Here is a 26,526-nt window from a genome sequence, read left to right on the forward strand (position 1 = left end):
ATATCTATATATTTTCATTTATTTTCATTATTATTATTTTCATTTTTATTTGTATTAATTTCATTGTTAATTTAATTCATATATATATTTTCAATTTTTGTGACTAGTATTCTCTAATGGGGTTGTCATTTCAGCCTTTTAGCAGACATTATCGGGTTAATTTTGTTGTCTATTTAGATCCCTATTTAAATGCCGTTCACTGTTTTCCTTCAATACCTACACTTGAGAAAGGAGCACACATATCCGTTTTGGACTTTGCGCATGCTCAGAAACGCGTTGTGTCTCCCGGTGTCTCCCGCTGACATCACGCGCTGCTCTCACGAGCCGGTCTGTGTCTCTGCTGAGGCAAAACACAGCTGAGCTCCCCCCCAGCGTTCTGTGGATTATATTGTGAGCCTTATCTTGAGACCTGCTTGTGGGAACGGCTGTTTGTTCATCTATAAACCCCTGACCTTTTATGTAAGTAAGATAATACTTTCTTTATATGAAATAAAAGCAATTTTACTGAACTGGTGCTCCTCTGTGTTTTATACAGGTGTAAATTGTGCTGTGCTGGAGGCACACAACACCCACTAACTTCTGCAGATGGCTGTATTAGAGAACTCCAGCAATAAAGGGTAGATACAGGTGTATACTGCTCTGGAGGCACACAACACCCACTAACTCCTGCAGATAGCTCTATTCGAGAACAGCAATAAAGGGTAGATACAGGTGTGTACTGCGCTGAAGGCACACAACACCCACTAACTCCTGCAGATGGCTCTATTAGAGAACAGCAATAAAGGGTAGATACAGGTGTGTACTGCGCTGGAGGCACACAACACCCACTAACTCCTGCAGATGGCTCTATTAGAGAACAGCAATAAAGGGTAGATACAGGTGTATACTGCGCTGGAGGGACACAACACCCACTAACTCCTGCAGATGGCTCTATTAGAGAACAACAGCAATAAATGGTAGATACAGGTGTATACTGTGCTGGAGGCACACAACACCCACTAACTCCTGCAGATGCCGGAAAACTACACAAGGCCGCCTCACTGGCAGCCTTATATAGTGTGGGGCGTGTACTAAACACCCTGAGCTATAATTGGCCACAGGCATCCTGCCTGTGGCCAATTATGGCTCTCCTCGCTGCCAGCGCTGTGATTGGCCAAGCATGTGGGGTCACAGTGCATGCTTGGCAAATCATGAGCCAGCAACACACTGGGATAGTGCAGTGCATTGTGGGCCGTGAGTGCCACACAAATTTGGCGCGAGCGGCCCACAGAGTTCTGGCTTCGCCCGAGCTCATCCCTAATTGTGAAGATTCAAGCATCCCAAAGCCTATATAAAATATCAGCAATCAAGGGTAGCAGGCACCAATTCTTAATCTTTCATCGAGCGCTTTAGGCGGGTGGGCCTTGGCGCTGAGTGGCCGCATATTTGGATGCATTGGTGCAACTAGCGCTGTGCTGAGAGCGTGCGGCTAACAGAACACTCCCGATCGTCGCTTTTCCGATCATGTGACTGCCGTGACAGCCAATCACGGCAATCAGTGAAACAATGGCTTTGAAATGACAGAGATCAATTCTTTTAGGATCCGTTGGTGGGTGCCATCTGATCCTGGTGCTTTATTCACCTTTATTCTGTCTAAATATTTCTGGACCATATCACTTTTGCGCCATTGTGGATCATTTGGGGCTGTGTCACTACCATCCTCATTATGGACTTGAGCTTCACCATGCTCCTTTGCATACACAGAGCTGAAGAAAGTATTTAATAAATTTGCCTTTTTTTTGTCCCCAGTCACGCACTCCAGATTATTTTGTAAAGGGGCTACATACTCAGACCTGACCTTTTTTACCATTAATATATTTGAAGCATTTCTGGGGGTTAGTCCTACTATCTTTTGCAATCTGTCATTCATTTTGAATTTTGCATCCCTGATTTCCTTTTTACATATTCTGTTTTATTCTTTGTAACATTAAAACAATGATAATGTTCCTTAATTTTAATATTTTTTAAAAGCTCTTTTTTTATTTACAGCCTTTTAACTTTGGCCATGAGCCATGTAGGTTTTATTTTAAGCTTTTTAAACATATTTCCCATGAGAATAAACTTTGCAGTGAGTTTGCATATAGTCTTTTTGAAGAATTTCCATTTCTGTTCAATGCCAATATTCCCTCCCAGTCTAAGTATTGGAGAGCAGCCCTCATCTTTGGAAAATTTGCTCTCTTAAAGTTAAGAGTTTTTATATTTCCCGTATGTGTATGATAAAGCGTATCTTTTTGCAACCACTGAAGACCAAGAATGTTGGGGCTGGAAGACTTAGGAAGGAGACCTCCTCATGGATGTACAACACAGATGTATATAACTACAGAGATAATTCATAACCACAGGCGTCCAAAGGCAAGGTAGAGCCATCAAATGCTGATACCTTGAGGAGCATCTTCAAGGGAATGAGAGGAAAGCCCATTTCAGTGGCCACATATGCAGATATGAGTTCAGGGCCTAATGAATGGAGGCAGGTATGACGAATCAAGGAAAGGTGGTGGAATTTGATCTCCGGTCGAGATAACCTCCCTCTGGGCGACCTAGACGCAAGAGTTTTCCTGGGTGAACAAGGTAGGCATTACATTCAGTGGAGCACAGGAGAGACATCTAAGGTCTTTTAGACCCTAAATGTCTCATTAAAAATAGCCTGTCACCAGGGGCATAACTAGAAATCACAGGGGCCCATAGCAAAATGTTGTATGGGCCCCCCCCTGCAAACAGCCGCCCCACAAAAAAAATGAACTAATGTTATTGAACAACAGATTACCACACTCATGTGGCACAGTACCCATGTAACAGCTTATATTAATTTCAAACAAAACAAAAATGTAACCATATAATAAATACAATGCAAAATTCAAAGCATTGTGTGTACTACTTTTACTCTTTTATACTTACGTTTTGTAAAGGACAAACAAGGCAAACTGCACCGGATTAAGAGGAAAATTAACAGGATGACAACCTTGTAAGGGAAGGAATAAATTAGGTCTTACATTCTATACACTTTAAAATTGCAATAAAATTCTTAATTTTTGAGTTTAAACCTACTTGATTTAGACCTCGAGCATATTTTCAACATGTCTTTAAAAATAACCAAAGGAAAAGAAACCATGGTTTCAACAGCCAACAGCCAAAAACAAGCCAAATGTAAGGTAACAGAACATTAGAAAATGTCAATCTGAAAAAGAGTGAATCTTGATCTAAAATGTGTAGATAATAGGATGATAAATTAACAATATCTTACTACATTTCTTTTATTTGATTTTATCCATTTCTCTCCAAAGCTGTTTTCCAGCCAAACAGGCAGAACAGGAGCCAAAAACCTGCCATCCTTTGATTTGACTAGAAAAGTGTAATTTGTCATCAAATAGGAAGAGTTAGATGGCTAAATGGGAAAGGTCTACACACACACACACACTTTACAAAAGAGTGTATGCAGAAAACCAATTTTGACTGGATTAAAAAAAAGATTGTTTGATTCACATAGGATGAAATTTTTCCTGATTTGCAATGCTCAAAGAGGGCACATGGGGCAGCTGTGGACAGGTATGTAAACAGAAATGTATTAGTTAACTAGCCAATTTAACAACTGAGGCTAGTTAACCACTTCAGCCTCGGACCAATAAACACCTTAAGGACCAGAGGTCTTTTTCCAATTTCGCACTGCACTGCTTTAACTGGTAATTGCGCGGTCATGCAATATTGCACCCAAACGAAATTTGCGTCCTTTTCTTCCCACAAATAGAGCTTTCTTTTGATGGTATTTGATTGCCTCTGCGATTTTTTTTTTTTGCGATATAAATGGAAAAAGAGCGAAAATTTTGAAAAAAAAAGATATTTTCTTCTTTTTGTTATAAGAAAAATCGAATAAACTAAATTTTAGTCATACATTGAGGGCAAAATTTATTCAGCCACATGTCTTTAGTAAAAAAAATGTCAATAAGCGTATATTTTTTGGTTTGCGCAAAAGTTATAGCGTCTACAAACTAGAGTACATTTTCTGGAATTTACACAGCTTTTAATTTATGACTGCCGATCTCATTTCTTGAGGTGCTAAAATGGCAGGGCAGTACAAATCCCCCCCAAATGACCCCATTTTGGAAAGTAGACACCCCAAGGAAATTGCTGATGGGTATGTTGAGCCCATTGAATATTTATTTTTTTTGTCCTAAGGGATTGAATAATGACAAAAAAAAAATTTTTTTTACAAAAAGTTGTCACTAAATGATATATTGCTCACACATGCCATGGTTATATGTGGAATTGCACCCCAAAATATATTCCGTTACTTCTCCCGAGTATGGGGATACCACATGTGTGGGACTTTTTGGGAGTCTAGTCGCGCACGGCACCCCGAAAACCAATCACCACCTTCAGGATTTCTAAGGGTGCAAATTTTTGATTTAACTCCTCACTACCTATCACAGTTTCGAAGGCCATAAAATGCCAAAATAGCACAAAACCCCCCAAAATGACCCCATTTTGGAAAGTAGACACCCCAAGCTAATTACTGAGATGCATGTTGAGTCCATGGAATATTTTATATTTTGCCAAAAGTTGCGGGAAGATTACAAACTTTTTTGATTTAACTCCTCACTACCTATCACAGTTTCGAAGGCCATAAAATGCCAAAATAGCACAAAACCCCCCCAAATGACCCCATTTTGGAAAGTAGACACCCCAAGCTATTTACTGAGAGGCATGTTGAGTCCATGGAATATTTTATATTTTGCCAAAAGTTGCGGGAAGATTACAAACTTTTTTTTTTTTGCACAAAGTTGTCACTAAATGATATATTGCTCACACATGCTATGGGCAGAAGTCAAATTACACCACAAAATAAATTCTGCTGCTTCTCCCGAGTACGGGGATACCACATGTGGGGGACTTTTTGGGAGCCTAGCCACGTACGGGACCCCGAAAACCAAGCACTGCCTTCCGGATTTAAATATAAAATGCTACCAAAAAAACTGTTAGCGATGGCAGGGATCAGGCCTGACTCTGCGATCGCTGCAGTTATGTGTTTAGTGTTTTGTAAGTGACAGTGATCGATCGATACTGCACTTGGGTGGGCTGGGCAGAGGGGCAAAACGCAGGTGCTAGCAGGTATCTGGGCTGATGCCGCTAACAATGCGTTTTTTTGGAACCCTAAACTGCTGGGGACGCTAGTATAGATCTGATCAGATCAGATATTGATCTGTTCAGATTCTATAGCACTACGGGAGGTGTATGCTTTGCGTGTGGGTGTTAGCGGTACTGGCACTAACCTAGCGCTGCCTGGGGCGACGCAGACCCTGACCCTAAAACCTAATTGATATCACCCGCCGGGTGATCAGGGGGTTAAACCTTTATTGGGTAATAAATGGTGGGTGCCCTGATGCTATAAAAAACAAACTAACCAGAGTCACCCGTAACACTTATACGGTGATCAGTGGTGAAAGGGTTAACTAGGGGCAATCAGGGGGTTCAAATTTTTATTAGGTAGTATATGGGGGTCCCTGGCGCTATATAAAAACCTGACGGGGAACCTAAATAACTAACTGGCTAACCAGCGTCACCAGTGACACTTATACTGTGATCGCTGGTGAAAGGGGGTCAAAGGGTTAACTAGCAGCAATCAGGGGGTTAAAACCATTATTGGGTAGTATATCGGGGTACCTAGCGCTATAAAAACCTGGCGGTGAACCTAAAAAAATAACTAGCTACCTAGCGACACTAGCGACACTGATGCAGCGATCAGAAAAATGATCGCTTAGTGACACTGGCAAAAGGGGGTGAAAGGGTTAACTAGCGGCAATCAGGGGGTTAAAACCATTATTGGGTAGTATATCGGGGTACCTAGCGCTATAAAAACCTGGCGGTGAACCTAAAAAAATAACTAGCTACCTAGCGACACATGCAGCGATCAGAAAAATGATCGCTTAGTGACAATGGCAAAAGGGGGTGAAAGGGTTAACTAGCGGCAATCAGGGGGTTAAAACCATTATTGGGTAGTATATCGGGGTACCTAGCGCTATAAAAACCTGGCGGTGAACCTAAAAAAATAACTAGCTACCTAGCGACACTAGCGACACTGATGCAGCGATCAGAAAAATGATCGCTTAGTGACACTGGCAAAAGGGGGTGAAAGGGTTAACTAGCGGCAATCAGGGGGTTAAAACCATTATTGGGTAGTATATCGGGGTACCTAGCGCTATAAAAACCTGGCGGTGAACCTAAAAAAATAACTAGCTACCTAGCGACACATGCAGCGATCAGAAAAATGATCGCTTAGTGACACTGGCAAAAGGGGGTGAAAGGGTTAACTAGCGGCAATCAGGGGGTTAAAAACATTATTGGGTAGTATATCGGGGTACCTAGCGATATAAAAACCTGGCGGTGAACCTAAAAAAATAACTAGCTACCTAGCGACACTAGCGACACATGCAGCGATCAGAAAAATGATCGCTTAGTGACACTGGCAAAAGGGGGTGAAAGGGTTAACTCTAGGGGCAATCAGGGGGTTAAATCTTTATTGGGGGGTGATAGGGGGCTACCCTGGACCTAACACTAACTGTCCTGACAGTTTTTACTGTCACAACTGACACTGAATGCATTGATCAGTAAAGAAATGATCAATGCAATCAGTGACACTGTGACTGGGGGGGGAGGGGGGGCGGGGGGCGATCGGGGGGGGGGGATCGGGGGGGGGGGTTTGTGTGCCTGTGTGTACCTACATGTCAGTGTAGTGTTGGTGCACACTTACTATTAGTCTTCTCCTCGTAGTCCGGTCAAAAAGACCGCCCCGAGGAGAATGACATCACTTCCTCCTTCCTGTGTAAACAATACACAGTGGGAGGAAGCTTCTCATTGGCCAGGAGCGATCCAGAGGGGGTGGCCGAAAACGAACGGCCATCCCCTCATCACGGAGCGCTCCTGGAGGGAACCGGACCGTCGTATCCAACGGGAGGGGGTCCGATTGGACCCCCCACCCGCTGGAAGGCAATCACGTACATCTACGTGATTGTGCCTGCCTGTGCCATTGTGCTGACGTACATTGGCAATACGGCGGTCCTGAAGTGGTTAAAGGAGTAAAGTAGAACTCTATCCAACAAAAAGTACAAAGCTGACATACATATAAGCATTCAGACAAAATATTTGCCAAATACTTATAATTCAGTTCAGCCAGTTTTCTGTTTTACACATCAAAGCCATCTTAGAAAGCCAGTCAGGTTTGCACGATTGTACCTTTGCCCCCTTCTAAGTCTGCTCACGCAAGCATAAGCTGCCAATTCTACCATGTATTTGTAATCAGAGCCCTCCTCGACACCTGAGAGCAACCTAACTATGACCTGCATTGTGCCTCGGCCTGTAGGTCAGTATACCTGAAAAGAAGGCATACCCTGTATGAATACCTGCTTGCTTGTAAATACCGAGAAAGTGGGAACCGGGAGGGTGGGTACCCGGAAATAGTCACAGACGTCGTCACAGCCAGGGAGGGAGGCTTAAATAGCGCCCGGGCTCCTCCCACAAATACAGGCTGGCCTGCGGCCAGCCTTACAACTTGTAATCAGAGCCCTCCTCGACACCTGAGAGCAACCTAACTAAGACCTGCATTGTGCCTCGGCCTGTAGGTCAGTATACCTGAAAAGAGGGCAAAAAGACACGTGGATAGGTGAATAAATAGAGTGTTTAATGGTGCTGCACAAACCGAGATTCATTTAACAAAGAGGCGAATGCCCTGCTGACTTCTTCCTGTGGATCGGGGATATACCTGCTAAAACAGGCGGAATTCCAGCGCCCCATGTGTTTGATGATATGAGGGGGCACTCCCTGTTTGGATGCGGCAGATGCTGCCCCGATTCTGAATGAATGACCCGTGAATGATTTGGGGTCCAACCCCAACTTGGCGATTAACAACCTAACATGTGTCATGAACTGTTTGGATGTCAATGGATCGGATGGAAATGGTAACAACGGGCTGTGCTGAGGAGATGCCGCAAAAAACACGCCAAGCGCATCAAGTACCTGGAGTGGACACCACCTACTGCTGGTACCATAGAACTTAACTACATACCCCTGACCCACCTGCTTGGTCTTGTTATTGTTGAGCTGCAGAGCGAAGTGGTCCGAGAACCTGCTAAGACTACCCTTGGACAGAAAAGGTGCATGATTGCTGACCCGTGACACCTCCCCTGGTCTGAGGAACCCAAAGAAACTTAAATATACCGCTGCTTTGATCACCAGACTGGGACCTACGCCAAAAGGGGATGCCGAAAGTAAATCCGAAATGTCCCGAACCATCCGACCGGAAATGGGCAGCCTGGCCGCCTGAGCCTGACCCTGAGCTTTCCGCACACCCCTCAGCAAGGCTTTGAGAGGGTGAGTGGCAAAAATGGACGGACTAGCAGGGTCTTGGATGGACCTAAAATGCTGAATGCCTGCGAGATAAGATTTGATGGTACTGGCGGACAAAGCCAACTCGCTGTGGCAATAGGCCGCAAATGCCATGACAGAACGGATATCCCACGGGCTGCTAGAAGGATGCCACCTCAAAAACCTGAGAAAACTCCTCCACCCCGTGGAGTAGGCTTTAAACGTATTGCTGGACAAGGATGCGTTGGCCAAACCGATCGCCTGTGTCCAGAATCTTGTCAGTCCATGGTGAGAAGGCAAAAAGGAGGGACTGGCTTGCCCAACCGTTCTGCTTCCGGATGCTGTAAGAAAAATTGACTGAATTTGAAACGTGACAAAGCATCGGCCGCCCTATTAAAATCCCCACCGATGAATTCCCCCTGAAAATGGAACCTGTGAGTCAACCCCAACCATGTCAATCTGCGCATGAAGGCCATAATGGCTAGGGACCCTGACCTGCCTTTGTTGATTATGTTGGCCGTGGCCTGATTGTCTGTGAAAAAAATAACAGAACTTCCCGTCCAGACCGGCCCCCAAGTGACAGCTGCAGCCACAATTGGGTAGATTTCAAATAAAGCCGAAGTCTGCGCGAATTTCGGTAACTGAAACACCTCCCGAGGCCAACGACCAGCCAGCCATTCCACCCCACACATGGCCGCAAACCCTCCTGATGCCGCTGCATCTGAGAACACCCTGGGTGAAGAGCTGGAAGGCTGTGGCACAAGCAATGAGATGCCATTCCAGTCCCGCAAAAAGTGATCCCACATGATCAGGTCAGCGCGTGCGTCAGCTTGCAAGCTGACACGAGCGTCCGCATCCTGGCTAAGGGGCAAGAGGGCCAAAAGTCTGGAAACAAAGGCCCTGCCTTGCGGAATGATTCGCATCGCATGATTGAGCATGCCCAAGAGTGACTGCAACTCCTTTTTTGAACAGACGGCCGAACAAACAAACGCATGGATGGTCAGACGTATTCTGTCCAGCTTCACTTTGGGCAAACTTGCAATCATGCGCCTGGAATCCAGCGTGATGCCTAAAAAATTTATGACCTTGGCGGGACCTTCCACTTTGTGGACAGCCAATGGCACGTTCAGCTCAGTAAACAAATCCATGAGATACTGCAGGTCCCTAGGAGCCCTGGATGGATCCTCCACGAGCAAAAAATCGTCGAGATAGTGCACCACCCCCTGGCAGCCTTTGTGATGACCCAGGATCCAATGGAGAGCCTGGGCGAAAATATCGAACAAACAGGGACTGCTTTTGGCCCCAAAAGTTAACTTTGTGGCAAAATAATAACAGTCCCGCCACCTGATGCCATGCCATTGCCAGAGTGCCGCACTGATTGGGAGTAACTTGAACGCATCAGCAACGTCCGCCTTGGATAACCAAGCCCCTTGACCCAACTGAAGAATAAGCTGAATGGCTGAATCAACCGAAGAATACTTCAAAGAAAACTCTTCCGAAGGAATCAGTGAGTTGATGCTGGGAATGTGTGAGCAATGAGGAGCGGACAAATCGTAGATGAGACGGTATTTATTTGAAAATTTGCCACATACAACCCCAATGGGGCTAACCCTCCACATGCCGAACGGAGAGGAAGAAAAAGGGCCGATCACAAACCCTTTGGCAACCTCTACACCCAACAATTGATCAACTAATGAGGCATGTTGGTCAGCAGACACCAGGTTTCTACACTCAAACGTTTCCGTAGGCAACGTGATTAACCCTGTGTGGAACCCAACCATGAAGCCATTCAACAGAAAATCCCTGACCACCGTGTATGGGTGATCCTCTAAATAACCCCCTAAAGCAGCAACATTCACCCGGCCTAGTCATGTGGTCCCAAATGGTTTGACCATACAGGACGATTTGGGATGAGCCCGGAAGCAATTAGAACACACATGCAGGAGTCTGCACTGATTGTAATTGCAGCCAGCATGATTGAAATTGTTGCAAACCTGCGATTTCCCTAAAAAATGAATGGTCCTGCCCAGCTTGTCCACCTGGCCTGAAGGACCCGTGGAAGAAACACCAACCCCCTGTCTGCTAACCCCTGACGGACCCGGGGCCTCAACCACAGGACACCAAGCAGCGGTATGCGTTGAAGACTGACAGGAGCTGCATACCGGGGACTTCTGATTGGCAAAATGCCTGCAAAACAGCTCCATGTCAACGTTGCTCCAACACATGACCACCTGGAACTGAGTCCAAGTGGACGCCACCTTGGCCGAAAAGGAACGGTGATAGTCATAGAAACTGCAACCCCCATACTTGTGAGCCAGATCTACCACCTTGTGGAGATAAAGGTCCAACTCCACCCTCCTATCCGGACTGACCGCGCAAATGATGTCCCGGAAGATGCCGAAAGCCAGCACAAACTCAGCCACATTGAGTTTGCGATTGAGTCTGGGGTCTTTGACTTTCAGCACAACCGACACCTCACCGCAAGCATATGATTTTTTTTCAGTGATGTCTTGTGATGCAATTAGTAAAGAGGCTAGATTCACATCCTTCCCATCCAAAATGTCTCTCTTCAAATTGGCAGGAATGAAGTGAGACGGTGACACAGATGGGGGAGCTGCCAACGGTGATGGAGCTGTGAAAGGCAGGGGAACGGCCATGTTACCTGTGAGAGCCCCGGCAAGGACTGGAGCTGGGGACACAGGAAGCGCCTGCGTTCTGGCCGCATGCGCTTCCACCACCTCCATTCTATCCTGCATCTGGGACATGGAAGTGGATAATGAGTTCAACAAAGCATGAATCTGCGTAAGGGAATTCTGCACCGAAACCTGCGACATGCTGTTGTCGGGGAGTGGCTGTCCCGTGCCGGATTGCAATAGTCTAAAAAGTTCAGCCTTCCTGGCAGTAGCTGGAAAAGAAATTCCCCTGCGCCGAAGTTCCGCCGTGAGCCTGGGCACCATCCAGCTCCTTAATGAAGGGGTGCTGCCATGCACAGACCCCCCGGTGACAGATGGCGGAATGAACGCAAATTCGTCACTCTCAGAAACATGTGACATGATGAATCTGCGGTAAAAGCACAAGAACATGAGAAACTACATACTGACCCGCCCCCCCCTCTCCCTGAAAGTACGGACCTAATCCTGCCAAGGATGTAATCATGTAACAATCAGTGCATGAATAAAAACCTGAAGCGCCCCCCCCCCATACCTGAATGAGTGTGCTGAGAAAGCCCGAGCGACCTGCGGCGCTACAACAGGTAAATTAATAACGAACACTCAGGGCTAAAAACAAAAATACCCACAGAGCGTGGTGGGTACCGAAATAAGCGTATGAAGTGAAGTGCGACGTATGACGTATGAAATGTTGGCCGCGAGCCTGTAACCTACGAAAACTAAGTGAATCCTGGCCCGTAAGGATCTAAAGACGAGATGAAAACCTGACCTGCCCCATGTGAAGAACCCATGAAACCTGAAGAAATACACGCACCTTCTGTTTGCGAAAAGTTGCGACAAGACGAACGAGTCACCCGCAAGGTAATGTACCTAACATGAGTTAACACGGACAGAAAATCAAGCACATTACTTACCCTGTTGAAGAAATGAAGCGCCTGACAAACCCCTACTAACCCTGACACCCATCCCTGAACACACCTGATAATGGCAATCAAATCACGGCTTCCTGACAATCATACAACGCCTGAGCTAGGAACAGAACCTGTGGAGCAAACGTGAAACCTTGAAGAAAAGGTACAAAGCCTGGATGGTCATCAGATACATCGCCCCCCCCCCCCAACACCCCCCTCACCGACTGAGCCCACAATAACCATGCCGCATGCCCCAAACGCCCCTGCATGCGCCTGACCGCCCTGAGATGCCCTCAGTGAGCCAAGCAACCCACCCCCCCCCCCCCACGACCCTCCCCCCATGTAAGACCACCAAATAGCTAAGTAGCTGCCCCCGCCATGACCCCGTCAACCTGCGACTGATGAGGGATCTGAAATGTGCAAAAACCGGCTAACCATGCGTCGTGCTCCAGACCTGAATGAGTGATGCGAACGAACGAATGAATGAATGAACAAGCACTGACGCGTACTTGAGAGAATGCTGAGATGAACTGCACCATGGCACCACCCATGGCCGATGAACCCCACCTGTCGCATGAGTGACTGTGCGAGTACCTGGCATGGCTGACACATGCGACCGGGGCACTGCCTTGTACCCTGACACAGAACCAGCAATGTACCTGATGGAAAAAGAACAGCAGACTGACCAAGCCAGCTTGTGGGGGGGGGGGGGGCTGTATCTCCCCTGACGGACGTGACTCCCCCCCCCACGGAACGGCGGCCGTGCTGAAAGTGGATATGCCTTCCTGTGGGCCAGAAACATGCCCCCCAAATGATCCACCAGTGATGGTTTCCACACATGGAATAAGCCCCACCATAAGCGCCATCTGCGCCATCCGCACCACCGCTGTTGTCAGTGCCATCCTCCCCCACCCCCCCCCAACGCCACCTACCTCCCGCCAGTCCAACAGCCCGCCCGCCTCGCTCCACGAAAGGCCCGGTGCTGCGGTTTGCAAGAATCACGTCTGGAACGCAAACCGGAAACCGCGATCCCGGAAGTGAAGTCGTGACCCGGAAATAGTCACAGACGTCGTCACAGCCAGGGAGGGAGGCTTAAATAGCGCCCGGGCTCCTCCCACAAATACAGGCTGGCCTGCGGCCAGCCTTACAACTTATTCAAATGTCTTCCTAAAGTTCCACTTTATTATTTGCCAAACTGGAACCAAAGGGTCCTATTTATAACATATTTCCCATGCTCCTCAGCTTCATATAATAGTCAAAATACAATATTACATTGCATAAGTTTGACCTAAAAAAACAAACAAACACAAAGAATGTATCTTTTTGTGCCAAGTGGCAAAAAAGAAATGTTTTGACATTTTCAGAGGATGAATAGCTCTGCGAATAGGTTATAAATAGACCCCATGGTTTAACCCAAATAAGAAAGGCTATGGCAACAAAACCAAACATGAACTTTAGAACCTCTTTCAACTTGTATACTCACAAAACACCACATCTTAGAAAACACGTCTGCATGCCTATAATTCTGCGAAAGTGTCCACAATGTGGTTTAGGTCCAGCCGTTTTGCTCTAGCATTTTCAATGCGTAGGATAGCAAGCCCAAAAAGCCCTTGCTCAGACATAGTGCTTCTGAGATAATTCTTTATTAGTTTTAGTTTTGAGAAGGATCTTTCTGCTGAGGCCACAGTCACATAGCAACGCTATGTACACATCCGGCAGATTTGATGAAAGAGCACTATTCTCAAAGAGAAAACATGCAGGAGCCTTCACAGAGGACAATTTCTGAATGTCCTATTTAAGTGCTGATCTAAAACTTAGAAGTTGACCAGCAAAAGTTGATGAGAGGTCTTTTTCATACTTTTGTTGAAGATTTGATGCAGCTTTAAACAAATCATCATCCAATGCTGATGATGGAACTGCAGGTTGAATTATTTCAAACTGCTGAACAACCTGATTAAGTCCTTGGAACCCTTTTGACAACTGGTTTATTATTATGTCTAAGCACCTATAGAAAAGGTTGATTTTGAAACGTTCAAGGTCTTCTAATCTCTCATCGTACAATTCACCAAAATGCTTTCTGACAGTGCAAATTCGTTTTTCTTCAAATCTGGGGGTAAAATTCTATTTTTGTGCAAGCAATACTGCATTATTTCTGGGTTCCCAAAACTGCTTCTGAAATTGGAATTAAATGAGAAGCTTTGGACAAGTCCATGCTGTCTGACTGGAGGGGTTTAGACAGAGAATTTATGCTTAAGAATATTTTGGTTTGTAGAACAATTAGAAATATAGATTGGAAGCACACTCATTTTTTTCAGCCCCATTGCCTCTTCTCTTTCACTTTTTTTTGTAGCTACAAGGCTTATTTTTGATAGCGCTTTAAGTACATCTGCAAAACCAAAATGCAAGGCAAGCATCGACTCATAGCGAGATGACCAGCGTGTGGGACACAATTTCTTCAGTGTAACAGAGGATTCACTGGTAAATGAAGACAGGATCTCCCACCGCTTTCCACTGTCCCCCAAAAAAATTATGTAAATGTTGAACCACACCCATGAAGTTTGAGACCTCGGTAATCTATGCCACAGCATCTTGGAGGACCAAATTAAGATTGTGTGCTGCACACTAAATATAAAGTTCATTTTCCTCTCTCTGCAAAATTCGAGTCTGCACACCAGAATTGGTTCAACTCATTGTAGCAGCACCATCATAGCCCTGACCATGGCACTTATCCAGAGAAATTCCTTTATCATCAATAAATGCAAGTATTTATTTTTCTATACCTGCAGCACTTTGCTCATGAATAGCATTAAATCCAGGAAATGCCTCGTGTGTTAATTTGCTTTACTATTGTATTTGGATCTCTTTCAATAGAAACATATCGGAGCCCCTGGCTAATTTGATCACATTTAGAGATATCCTGAGTAGTATGTATAATCAAGTAAAACTACATTTTACACTTCAGCCAAAATGTAATTCAGAATTTGCTTTGACAAAATATCTATGACTTCATTTTGAATTTTTGGACTAAGGTATTTGACTTTTCCCTGTGGTAACTGTAGCAATTGCTTTAATATGGGATCATGCTCAGCTAGCAGCTCAATTATTGCCAGGAAGTTTCCACTGTTGACTTCTCCTATTTTTTCTCTGTGGCCATGGAAGGCCATGTTATTCATAGCCATAGTCAAGGTGAGATTCACTAATCTATTTAAAACATCTCTCCAAAAGTTTTTTATTTTCTTAATTGTTTTTCATTTTCCTCATCTATTGTTCCCTTTTTACGCCACTGATCATATACTATGCAAGAGTCTATATGAGTTTGAGATGTTTTATGAACCTGTATTTTTGTTGAAAATGCTTCTTCAGAGCCTAGTTTTTTTACGGTCACCCAATTATCAGCCTGGTTTTCAGTATGCAACATTCAATTTAGGAGAATAACAGAGCCAGGTAATGGGTAGTTTAAGTCTTGTTTTTGTTTTTTCAGAATATTTTACTGAAAAAACACCTCTGTTCCTCATTGTCTCTCTTAAAGGGCCCTGTAGGTCTGCAAGGACCATTTGTGGTTATAAATCTCTTCACATGTGCATCTGTAATTGTAATTGTAAAGTTTGCCCTGCCTGTGACATATTTTGTAGATGCAATGCCAGTTAGCACAGCTATGTCACTACCAGTCAAGTGAACATGGGCTGCTGCATATGGCTCAGTTTCAGGATAATCTTTTTCAATATTGTCCTCGGTGACACCACCTAACTCCTGGCTTGTACTTGGTTCATTCAGGGAAAATCTCTGACCAACATTGGGCACATTAAAAAAAAAATTGATTTTTGGAAGTTTCTCAGTTTTGTAGGCGTCTTCCTTTTTCTTTTTACGCTTGTGAGCACCACTTTGATGATGGTAACTGGACATTATGGTTGAAACTGAAAAATACAGTACAAGAAAAGACCCTTACTCCTCAATTACATAGTTAACAACAAAAACACTGCCAATAAAATCTACAGGTTACATTCAGTAGTGTAAGTAAAAAAGTCAAGAAAGTTTTTTTCCAAGTTTTGCTTGTATATTAGGGAAGGATAAGGACTTCAGTTAGGTTTGTACGTCAATACAGGCTCCATTCAAATAATTTCCCTGCACTTCCTGTCTGTAAATTTTTTTTCAGGAGGGCAGAAAGTGATGTTAAGCCTCAGAATTATGCATCCTTGAACCTGCCCTTGCTCCCCCTCTCTTTGTGCCGAAATTATCCTAATGAAAATAATATACATAGCAAACATTTTCTTCACAAAAATAGCAAAACAGATGGCAGTCTCCCACTTCCTTCCTACCTCCTGTCCAAACTCCAGAGCCTCCTCGTGTGCCGAAAATGATGTCCCTTCACAGGCACGCTTGAGCGTTCTGCCCTGCCCACTCTGCTCCTTGCTCCTACCTCCTGCTGTATGCGGCTGCATGTGTCGGGACACAGTCAGACTCGCGGGGGCCGGGAGGCTTAATAGTAAACTTACATTCCTCATCCTCACCGGGCCCCAGGGCTGGACTGGGATAAAAATTTGGCCCTGGACTTCATCCAGACCGGCCCACTTTGTTTTTGCAAACACACACAAAAACAGTATATAAAAACTATAAGCAATTGCGCAATCAGCAGCTCTCCGCTCTGCCCCCCATGCTCACTGGAGTGCTGAGCTGTGGGGGGGGCGGGGAGCAACTGTCTCAGGCTCTCAGCCCCTCCTTGACCAGTAAAATCATTCATCACTGACCGTGACCAGTAAAATCATTCATCCGTGAACAGTAAAATCATGCATCAGTGACCATGACCGGTAAATTCATTCATCAGTGACCGTGACTGGTAAATTCATCCATCAGGGACTGTGACCAGTAAATTCATTCATCAGTGACTGTGACCAGTAAATTCATTCATCAGTGACCGTGACCAGTAAAATCATTCATCAGTGACTGTGACTAGTAAATTCATCAGTGACCATGTCTGGTAAATTCATTCATCAGTGACCGTGACATTAGTGACCGTGACATCAGTGACCGTGACATTAGTGACCGTGACATCAGTGACTGTGACTGGTAAATTCATTCATCAGTGACTGTGACCAGTGGCAGTACATTAATACAGCAGTTACTATGACCAGTGCAGCCTGCAGGACATTAATACATCAGTTACTATGACCGGTGCAGGACATTTACTCCCCTCCCCCTGCCATGCTGCATATTAGAAAAATCACAGACAGTCACAGTTCATAATCTTCAGACTGCAGTCAGATGGCCGCATCTCATATGGCATCACTGCATCAGCTCAATTTAGCTTAGTGTTACAGCTTACTTGGGAAATGTGAATGCTGTCTCTGAACTTGCAATAACGTCTTTGGTTCACTTGGTTGCTCCTCGGCAGCGCTGGCTCCCCTTGGTTGCTCCTCGGCAGCGCTGGCTCCCCTTGGTTGCAGGCTGCAGCAGCTCTGGACGCTCCTCCCATGATGATCCCATTATGCCTCCATCCGTGAGTGATGTCACTCCGCTGGGACAGGGCTGGCTCCAGTGTTATGTGCAAGAGCTTGCCGGGCCCCACTCGGCTGCGAGCCCCAATTGGCTGCTTGCCCCACTCGGCTGCAGGCCCCATAGTGCCTGTGTGGGTCGCTATGGCGGTAGTTCCACCACTGCCTGTCACCACAAAAATCATCAGAGGGGACTACTTGTCCTTTAAAAAAAAATGTATAAACTGTAAAAAAATGTAAGTCAAGACCTTCTATGAGATGGGGAGCTGCCACCTAGATAAAGGAAGGCCCGTAGACATGCTGTATCTGGATTTTGCAAAAGCATTTGACACAGTTCCCCATAAACGTTTACAATACAAATTAAGATCTGTTGGCATGGACCGTAGGGTGAGTAAATGGTTCAAAACAGGCTACAAGATCAAGTTCAGAGGGTACTGATAAATGGGGAGTACTCAGAATGGTCAGGGGTGGAAAGTGGGGTACCCCAGGGTTCTGTCCTTAGATCAATTCAATTTAATTTGTTCATAAACAACCTGGAGGGGAGAACTGTTCAATCTCTGTATTTGCGGATGATACTAAGTTAAGCAGGGCTAAAACTTTGCTGCAGGATGTGGAAACCTTGCAAGTAGATCTGAACAAATTATTGGAGTGGGCAACTACATGGCAAATGAGGTTTAATGTGGGAAAATGTAAAGTAATGCATTTGGGTGCCAAAAATATGAATGCAATTTCCTCGCTAGGGAAAGAACCTTTGGGGGAATCTGGGATGGAAAAGGACCTACGTGAAACAGTCTTCTCCAGATCTCTCTCCTGGAAACAGACATCCATTTGGATGTTAAAGGCAGTCAAATCATTCAGGGTGGAGGATATGGTTTTGCCAGGTAGTTTGTACTTAATACAATCCATTAAGGCCTGGTAAAATCTTGCAGAAAGGGCTTCAATATTCCATGCCAATTCTGAGGCCAAGGTGCAAAACCTAACCGTGACACTGTCTTGCTTCCTTGATAGAGCCAAAAAAGTGCTCCAGCAGCAGATAAGGCCCTGCCTGGCATATAGAAGGTCTTACAGAAAGCTCCCAAGAAGATGATAAGACTGGACACTATAGGATGCACCCACAGTGGGCAAGCCCAGGCCAGAGAATCACCAGTAAGATGTGATATGATGTATGTTATCTTAGAGAGATTAGTGGGGAAATGGCCGGCTGCTAGTGCAAAATGAATTGAACACTGATTGATGAAGCCCCGGCAAGCTTTTGGATCACCAGAAAAGGGAGGTGGTGAAGGCAACTGAAGTTTTGAGGGACTGGCTGACACAGTAGGAACAGCGAAAGCTGGAGCAGAAGTAGGATCGGGAGTGGTCGCAACTTGCCGCTGGTTCAAATTGGAGGAAAATTCCTGTAAGCACTGCATGATCCACTCTCTACAGGTCTGCTGGACATCAGCTCTCTGTGGCAAAGAAAAAAGTTGTTCATGCAGAGGCTGCGGTGTGTCAGAGTAGCTCATAGTTTGTGCAAACTGCCAGGTTTCTATGGTAGTGAAAGCTAGTAGCAAGCCAACTCGGGGTTCCCCAGGGTGCGGAGCCTAAGCCTTTGCCTGCTGCATTCACAGGGCCACTGATGATGGGGATAGACTTGCAGAAAGTTGAAGCCAGGTCAGGACCCCCAGGTACTCCCAGCTGACAATACAGAGGCCACTCACATATACAGAGTGCAGATGGCAGGAGACAGAGGATCCTGGAAACAAGCTAAGGACAAAAATGGTAGACAAAGCCGGGGTCGGGACACAGGAAATCAGACATTGAATACAAGTATTACTAGGCAATCAGTGAACTAGAAAATTGCTCAGGCAATGCAAGTTGCACAGAGCATGTCTTAGTAAAGCTGGCCAGGAAGTAATAAAAGGGAAAGAATGTAAATCCACAGTGGAGCAAGTGACACTCGTAGATGAAGCTAGTAGAGCAGTAAAGTGAAATCACAGATCTTAGCAGAACCACTGTAGGCTAAACCGTGACATATAGTGCAGTACATAAAGATCACTATGGGACAGGAAGTTTATTGGTAGACTCACTTGGTGAGAATAAAGAAGAAAAGCCCAAATAAAAAAGGAAATTTGTACAGTCACCAATCTGAGGATTGGTGAGCTGAAATATATACATTTTGTTTTTGGGTTTGGATACACCTTAATGTACAGATCCAGATTCTTTTTATTTGTGTTTTGTTATTCTTGTTTATTATGCATTATTGGTTTTAGATAAATGCACATTACTTTATGTTCATTTTACATTCTTTTTAATATACAACATCATATTGATCTTGTTTACAGCGGAACTTGAAAATTTGACTACTGTAGAACGCATCACATTTCTTCAGGAAAAGCTTCAAGAAGTTCGCAAACACTACCTTTCACTGAAATCTGAAGTAGCCTCTATTGACAGAAGAAGAAAGCATTCTAAAAAGAAGGAACGGGAAGGTATGTTCGTCTTCAGAATGTTATGACCCAGATTCAGTATTGCACAATATGGTAGTTTTGTGCAGAATTGCTTGTTTCCGATGATTAGCTGCTATAATGATAAGCATGAACACCAGCTGCAAACCTTTATGCATCTACATAATTGCCTTATTTCATGAATGTATGCAACCTGAGTATTTGTTGACTTGTCATCACCAACTTACTCTTGGTTTAAGGTATTATGGCACCCAAACCAAGCACACAGATATTTGCTTTCTTTTGCCTCCAAACAAGGCATCATGTGGAGAGCCAGTATTTTATATAAAAACACATGAAATTGTGTGTATGAGTAAATATATTGTCACAGGATGGTCTTTTCAGAACTGACCTGTGCTGGTGTCTGCACCTGTCCTTGCTTCAAATATGTCTCTTCAGTATCAATCGGTTTCTCATCTGGCTTCATACCTGCTGTGGTTTTCTCTTCCATGTGTAAGGAACTTCCTTCCTTGAAACCTCTGTTGTTTCCACCTGCTGGAGTGATTAGGCACTGCTGTGCTCCATTTACTTTTTATGAATGTGGCAGCTGTGCACTACCTTATGATGTAATGAAAATGCTGGAAAGGTGATCTTTTATCAAAATGTGCCCTTTCCCCTAGCAGTCGTGCAGGTTAACCTGAGGCTACCCCTGAGACCCTAGAGTTGCCAGGTGTGCCGGAGCTTGAGGCCTCCTAAGACAACTTTGGGAGCGCCCAGTTACAGGACCCTAATCTTGAAAAATATGAAGGTAGACAATAGGACCCTGGTAGCTCCAGGGCTGGAGAATGAATTTCCTTTTATGGCAGTTACATGTTGTATTGGGTTGACAAAATTTAGGGTGAGATTGTAGAACAATTTTTGGTGCCCAGCCCTTTTAGGAGGGCAGTATTGAACTTGGCCCATACACATGCCTTTGATGGTCATTTGGTGTATGAAAAGATCAAGGAATGTATTTTATAGCATTTCATTTAGCCCCTAATACATGCAGATGTAAAAAAAAACTAATAACAAAGTCTTGCCCCGAGTGTCAAAAATCAGCCCCTATGCCCATTGTCAGCTCAAAAGTCAGCCCCATTACCGTAGCCCACTGGTGCCATTGCCCATGGTTGAGGTCCCTTTTGACCAAATCGCCATTGATCAGGCTAAGCGTTAAGTCTGATAGAGGTCATCAGTATATCCTAGTGGTTATGGACTATGCCACCCAGTATCCGGAGGCTGTTTCCTTAAACACTTTTTCTAAGACGGTCGCCAGGGAGTTGTTCCACATGTTACCAACCTGTACTGGGATCCCAAAGTAAATTTTAACTGATCAAGGGACTCCCTTTATGTCAAAGGTAAGGAAAGAGTTGTGCAAATGAATCAGTATTAAAGAGGAATTGCAGTCTGCTCACATAATTTGTAATACAAACCTCTTTGTCATTCTGAAGCTTCCCTCCAACCACTTTGCATGTTATTTTATATATACTGTGATTCTGTACTTGCCAAATATGCTACAGAAATGTCCCTCCACCGAGTCTGGCTGCAATCATTTTTACTGTGGGCAGCTGAACTTGATGCCTGTTTGCTTACCTGATTTACACAGACACCAAGAGGCACACCTCCAGCTCTGCATCTCTCAGTGGCCCTCTTATGGCTCACCCCCCTTCTTTCCTGGCACACTCTCACAAGAGTGAGAGAACGCTGTGCATGATGTCATAAGCCTAGGCTTTTTTCCAGGCAAGAAACAGGAAGTGGGCTGCATAAGGTTTTTACTGGTAGAAAAAAAAAATGTTTTACTATCCACAGTTAAAACAACAAGGGCAGAGGATTTATTAGATGGAAAGATGAAAAAATGACTGAAGTTCCACTTTAAGTACTTGTATACTTCAGTTTACCACCTTCAGACAGATCGCTTAGTACAGGGGTGCCCAACAATCGCTGATGTGGCTCGCCGCCACCTGCTCTGGAATGGCGGGTTGGCAAGCCCAGATTGCGGATTCCCAACCCACCATCCCCAAGCATCAGCAGGAGTGTGCATAACGGAGCCAGCGCTACAGGAAACATGTGGCTGCAGTAGAGAGCACAGGTGATTCTTCCGTTATAGTGCCGGTCCTGTCAACAGGCGGAGTGATACCAAATGCACGCTGCCTGTGACCGTAGCAGCCAGCTATACCTATCCAGGGGAGACAGCCAGGGGCCACCAGGGATATCTGTCCTGGGGGGTGGGGGGCAGCCAGGAGCCACCAGCGATATCTGCTTGGGGGGGGGGCAGCCAGGAGCCACCAGCAATATCTGCCCTGGGGTGGACACCAGCAATATCTGCTGGTTGTAGATATAAAACAGGTTTAATTAACACATAGAAAATGGCAACTCACATTTGTGAAGTTAAAAACAGGCATTTAATAAGTCCCAGCATAGTGGAGTGGAGATGTTCTCACTAGACAGGCCGATCCTGGATGGGAAGCGTGGTGCTCACCCATTCGCCGCTGATGTGTACAGCGGGCCGCAGTGGGGAAGAGCACAGAAAGAGGCCTGGAACTCTGATGGTACAGGAGGGGAGGATGAATGACATTGCTGGCATGCAACATGAGCATATGCGCTGTGGATGACACGCAAGCTGTGCTTTTTTTTTCAAGCTCCAGCAATATCTGTCCTGAGGGAACTGCCAGGAGCCACCAGCGATATCTGCCCGGGAGGGACAGCCAGGAGCTGCCAGCCATGCCCAACATAGGGGGGCATCCAGGAGGGAGCAACCAGCCATACCCACCCTGGAGGGGGACAGGCAGGAGCCGCCAGCCATACCCACCCTGGGTAGGACAGCCAGGGGCCGTCAGGCATACCCACCTTGAGGGGGGACAGGCAGGAGCCACCAGCCATACCCACCCTGGGGGGGAAAGCCAGGAGCTGCCAGCCATACCCACCCTGAAGGGGACAGCCAAGAGCCACCAGCTATACCCACTCTGGAGGGGACAGTCAGGAGCTGCCAGCTATACCCACTCTGGAGGGGACAGTCAGGAGCTGCCAGTCATACCCACCCTGGAGAAGACAGTCACGAGCTGCTAGCCATACCCACCCTGGGGGGGGGACAGACAACAGCCTCCAGCCATACCTGTCTGGGAGACAGCGATACCTACAGAAATCCTGAGGAAGAAGTGAAGATTGAGGTCAGTATTTAATTAAAATCAAACAGCAATGGGCATATCTGTTCTCTACACTGGTACACTAGCCACACTGGGCTGCTTTCAAACTGATCCGCAGGTGCAGTGCAGTGCACCTGCAGGTTACATGCACTGAGTCATAGACTTCTGTTATTACCTGTGGACGTCGTGCGCTTTCAGAAAGTGCACCACCCGTGTAAGCCCTTGTATACACGGTCGGACATTCCGACAACAAAATCCGTTAGATTTTGTCCGAAACTTGTGTTACATACACACGGTCTGAGAAAATTGCCGGAAAATCCAATCGTACACAACGTGGTAACGCTATTTCGTTACGACGGGACTACGTTCAGGCTAGTAGCCAATAGCTTTGGTCTAGGAATTTGATCTGAGCATGCGTGGCACTTTGTCCGACCAGAATTCTCTACACACAATCGGACAAAGTCCGATCAGATCATGTTGTTGGAAAGTTTTATAGCCCAGCTCTAAAACTTTGTCCCACGGCTATTCCGACGGAAACAGTCCGATGGAGCCCACGCACAGTCGGATTATCCGACAACATGGTCCGATCGGACATTTTCCGTCAGAATGTTCGACCGTGTGTATAAGGGCTAAAATATAATAGAATTCTATGTCAAAATGGAGCTAACCCGCAGGAAATCCACAGGTGCACTGCACTACACCAGCATGTGTACATGGTCCGCCGTCTGTTGTTCAGGCGGACCTAATCGGACCCTCCATTCTCCTCTATGTAGCAGCAAATGTAAACAGATTTGTGTCTGTTTACATCCGCCTACCTCCGATCCGCTAAAAAAAACAAAAAGGGATTTGTCCCTTTTCATCTAGGCAGATAGGATTGGAGGGCCCATAGAGTAATGTCCATGTCCATGTCCATGTCTGCTCTGCATATGTCGAGTTGACATGGACCTGTCATCCACCTTCTCCGCTCATTGTGGCCAGCGACCGGTTACCAGTCACTTAAGTGGCCCTTGCTCTTCAAAAGGTTGGGCACCCTGGCTTAGTAGAACAGTTTAACAAAACCTTCATGAGTATGCTAAAGAAGATGGTGGCTAAAGACGGGTGAGACTGGGACTGCCATTTGCCATATTTGTTGCTTTTTGAAAAAGATTTTTTATTGTGCACTTAAAGCGGGGTTCCACCCTAAAGTGGAACTTCCGCTGATCGGAACCCTCCCCCCCTCCGGTGTCACAATTGGCACCTTTCAGGGGGGAGGGGGGTGCAGATACCTGTCAAAGACAGGTATTTACACCCACTTCCGGGCATAGACTCCCGTGGGAGTCTATGCCATTTCCTGTCCTGCCACGCTGCCTGCTGGGACACACACGGTTCCCAGAGACAGCGCAAACAATTCCTATTGTGCTGCGCGACTCGCGCATGCGCAGTAGGGAACCGGGAAGTGAAGCTGATTCGCTTCACTTCCTGATTCCCTCACCTAGAATGGTGGCGGCAGCAGCCGAGAGCTGAGCGATCGATCGGCCTCAGCTGCCGGCATCGCTGGACCCTGGGACAGGTGAGTGTCCATTTATTAAAAGTCAGCAGCTGTAGTATTTGTAGCTGCTGGCTTTTAATATTTTTTTCCGCAGTACAGTCCAGCTTTAAGTAGTTTACAGACAATACATCTGACATGGGTTACATCCACAACAATGGAGAGAAAAAAAAACACAACAAGATGCATTAAGAATAGTAACATTGTACATATCAACCATGGCATATCTGAACCAAATATGTTTCCAACCCTGCCATTTCCCCAGATACGCGTTTTCCATTTTTTTTACCCTAAAACTAGTTGAATACCCCAGGAAAAGAAACTCCCAGCCCAAGGGATGTCCGCTTTCAGTGTCACTTTAGATAGAATGAAAATAGTCCACCTCTGCTTATTCTAGAAAAACACTTTCTTTCCTCTGTCTAAATTTCAAAAAGGATTAACCACTTCAGGACCGCCGTATTGCCAATGTATGTCAACACAATGGCACAGGCAGGCACAATCACGTAGATGTACGTGCCTGCCTTCCAGCGGGTGGGGGGTCCGATCGGACCCCCTCCCGCTGGATACGGCGGTCCGGTTCGCTCCAGGAGCGCTCCGTGATGAGGGGATGGCCGTTGGTTTTCGGCCACCCCCTCTGGATCGCTCCTGGCCAATGAGAAGCTTCCTCCCACTGTGTATTGTTTACACAGGAAGGAGGAAGTGATGTCATTCTCCTCGGGGCGGTCTTTTTGACCGGACTACGAGGAGAAGACTAATAGTAAGTGTGCACCAACACTACACTGACATGTAGGTACACACAGGTACACACAGGCACACAATCCCCCCCCCCCCCGATCCCCCCCCCATCGCCCCCCCTCCCCCCCCAGTCACAGTGTCACTGATTGCATTGATCATTTCTTTACTGATCAATGCATTCAGTGTCAGTTGTGACAGTAAAAACTGTCAGGACAGTTAGTGTTAGGTCCAGGGTAGCCCCCTATCACCCCCCAATAAAGATTTAACCCCCTGATTGCCCCTAGAGTTAACCCTTTCACCCCCTTTTGCCAGTGTCACTAAGCGATCATTTTTCTGATCGCTGCATGTGTCGCTAGGTAGCTAGTTATTTTTTTAGGTTCACCGCCAGGTTTTTATATCGCTAGGTACCCCAATATACTACCCAATAATGGTTTTAACCCCCTGATTGCCGCTAGTTAACCCTTTCACCCCCTTTTGCCAGTGTCACTAAGCGATCGTTTTTCTGATCGCTGCATTAGTGTCGCTACAGTCGCTAGGTAGCTAGTTATTTTTTTAGGTTCACCGCCAGGTTTTTATAGCGCTAGGTACCCCGATATACTACCCAATAATGGTTTTAACCCCCTGATTGCCGCTAGTTAACCCTTTTACCCCCTTTTGCCAGTGTCACTAAGCGATCATTTTTCTGATCGCTGCATCAGTGTCGCTAGGTAGCTAGTTATTTTTTTAGGTTCACCGCCAGGTTTTTATATCGCTAGGTACCCCGATATACTACCCAATAATGGTTTTAACCCCCTGATTTCCGCTAGTTAACCCTTTCACCCCTTTTGCCAGTGTCACTAAGCGATAGTTTTTCTGATCGCTGCATTAGTGTCGCTACAGTCGCTAGGTAGCTAGTTATTTTTTTAGGTTCACCGCCAGGTTTTTATAGCGCTAGGTACCCCGATATACTACCCAATAATGGTTTTAACCCCCTGATTTCCGCTAGTTAACCCTTTCACCCCCTTTTGCCAGTGTCACTAAGCGATAATTTTTCTGATCGCTGCATCAGTGTCGCTAGTGTCGCTAGGTAGCTAGTTATTTTTTTAGGTTCACCGCCAGGTTTTTATAGCGCTAGGTACCCCGATATACTACCCAATAATGGTTTTAACCCCCTGATTGCTGCTAGTTAACCCTTTCACCCCCTTTCACCAGCGATCACAGTATA

General features: G+C 45.8%; 1 protein-coding gene across 5 annotated transcripts in view; it reads left to right on the forward strand.

The window, feature by feature from the left end:
- Positions 1 to 26,526, forward strand: part of ARID4B (AT-rich interaction domain 4B) — a 2,504,499-nt gene that overhangs the window by 2,441,590 nt on the left and 36,383 nt on the right. For all 5 annotated transcript variants that reach the window (XM_077486552.1, XM_077486551.1, XM_077486548.1 and 2 more), the window contains one exon: positions 19,782 to 19,928. In XM_077486552.1, the coding sequence (XP_077342678.1) occupies positions 19,782 to 19,928 (147 nt within the window). The remainder of the gene's footprint in view (positions 1 to 19,781; positions 19,929 to 26,526) is intronic.

This window comes from Lithobates pipiens, unplaced genomic scaffold, assembly GCF_037356315.1.
Source record: "Lithobates pipiens isolate NorthernLeopardFrog02 unplaced genomic scaffold, aLitPip1_a1.2 Scaffold_18, whole genome shotgun sequence".
NCBI lineage: Eukaryota > Metazoa > Chordata > Amphibia > Anura > Ranidae > Lithobates > Lithobates pipiens.